General features: G+C 39.3%; 1 protein-coding gene across 1 annotated transcript in view; it reads left to right on the top strand.

Annotated features, from left to right (window-relative positions):
• LOC106879416 (uncharacterized) overlaps positions 1–1,136 on the top strand; it is a 40,870-nt gene that overhangs the window by 16,249 nt on the left and 23,485 nt on the right. Inside the window, exon 3 of the mRNA XM_014928972.2 lies at positions 809–862. Within this exon, the coding sequence (XP_014784458.1) occupies positions 809–862 (54 nt within the window). The remainder of the gene's footprint in view (positions 1–808; positions 863–1,136) is intronic.

Below are 1,136 nucleotides of genomic sequence, written 5' to 3'. Positions count from 1 at the left end.
ATGGCTGGATGCCCTTCCTAGCACCAACCACTTCACAAAGTGGACTGGGGGGCTTTTGTAGCTGGTACAAGTACCAGGTTCTGTTGTCTGTTCTGTCATGGTTTCTACGGCTGGATGCCCTTCCTAGCACCAACCACTTCACAGTGTCCTGGGTGCTTTTAATATTGCACAAGCTCTGGTGAGGTCTGTTTTGGTATGGTTTTTACAGGTGGATGTCCTTCCTAATGCCAACCATTTTACAGAGTGCACTGGTTGCTTTTAACATGGCACCATCACCAGTGCCTTTTTATGTGGCACCAGCACCACTGCTTCTCACTTGGCACTAGTAGTAGTGCTTTTAATGTGACACAAGTGAAAACACAACCAATGAGTAAGATCCTCTTTGTGGTTGCTTGATATGCTTCACTTGTGCTCCCTAATCCAGTAGACCCCTGATCAAAGATGATCCAGAAGTGACCTTCCTAGCTTTATTCAGACATAGTGTATCTGTGACTACATTATCTAATGTATAGTATAGCTGTTGTTGTTTAGCCCCAGGTCAGTCCAAACCTATGATCAAAGATGTTGTAACCATCCCATCTTTTATTCAGACATAGTGTATCAAGGACTTCATTATCTAATGTATAATAGGTAGGCTAGAAATAACAGCCAGACCTCCTGGCTGTGACTGCCTAAATATAAGTTGAATGTTTCTGCAGAAATACAGTAAACCAGTGATTGACCAGTCTGAAACCTGTGATCAACTACCCCTCTGGTTCACCAATGTAAAAATGTGTCATGCTGAAACCATTTTCACTTCTGTTTCCAGATATGACTTGAAAGCTGATGCTGCTATCCTAGCTGAAGAAAAACACATGCCTATGTAAGTTACTTATTATGTTTTTGATTGCTCCTGGGTGGTGGTACTCACTCAACTGGAGAATTTTGTTCTTATCAGTTTTCTGATGAAGGCTGGAGGGTATATCAGCCGAAACGTTGTGTTAACAACAAATGAGGACAAATATCTGTCAGATGTAAATAATATAAATAATGTACATAATTTCTCATGTCTTAAATATATGCATATATACATATATCGTTTAAGCAGATGTTAAACGATATATGCATATATATATATATATATATATATATATATA

Source organism: Octopus bimaculoides, chromosome 29 (genome assembly GCF_001194135.2).
Source record: "Octopus bimaculoides isolate UCB-OBI-ISO-001 chromosome 29, ASM119413v2, whole genome shotgun sequence".
NCBI classification, from domain to species: domain Eukaryota; kingdom Metazoa; phylum Mollusca; class Cephalopoda; order Octopoda; family Octopodidae; genus Octopus; species Octopus bimaculoides.
Note: the sequence above shows the minus strand (reverse complement) of the source record. Positions and strands in the feature narration are given on the sequence as shown.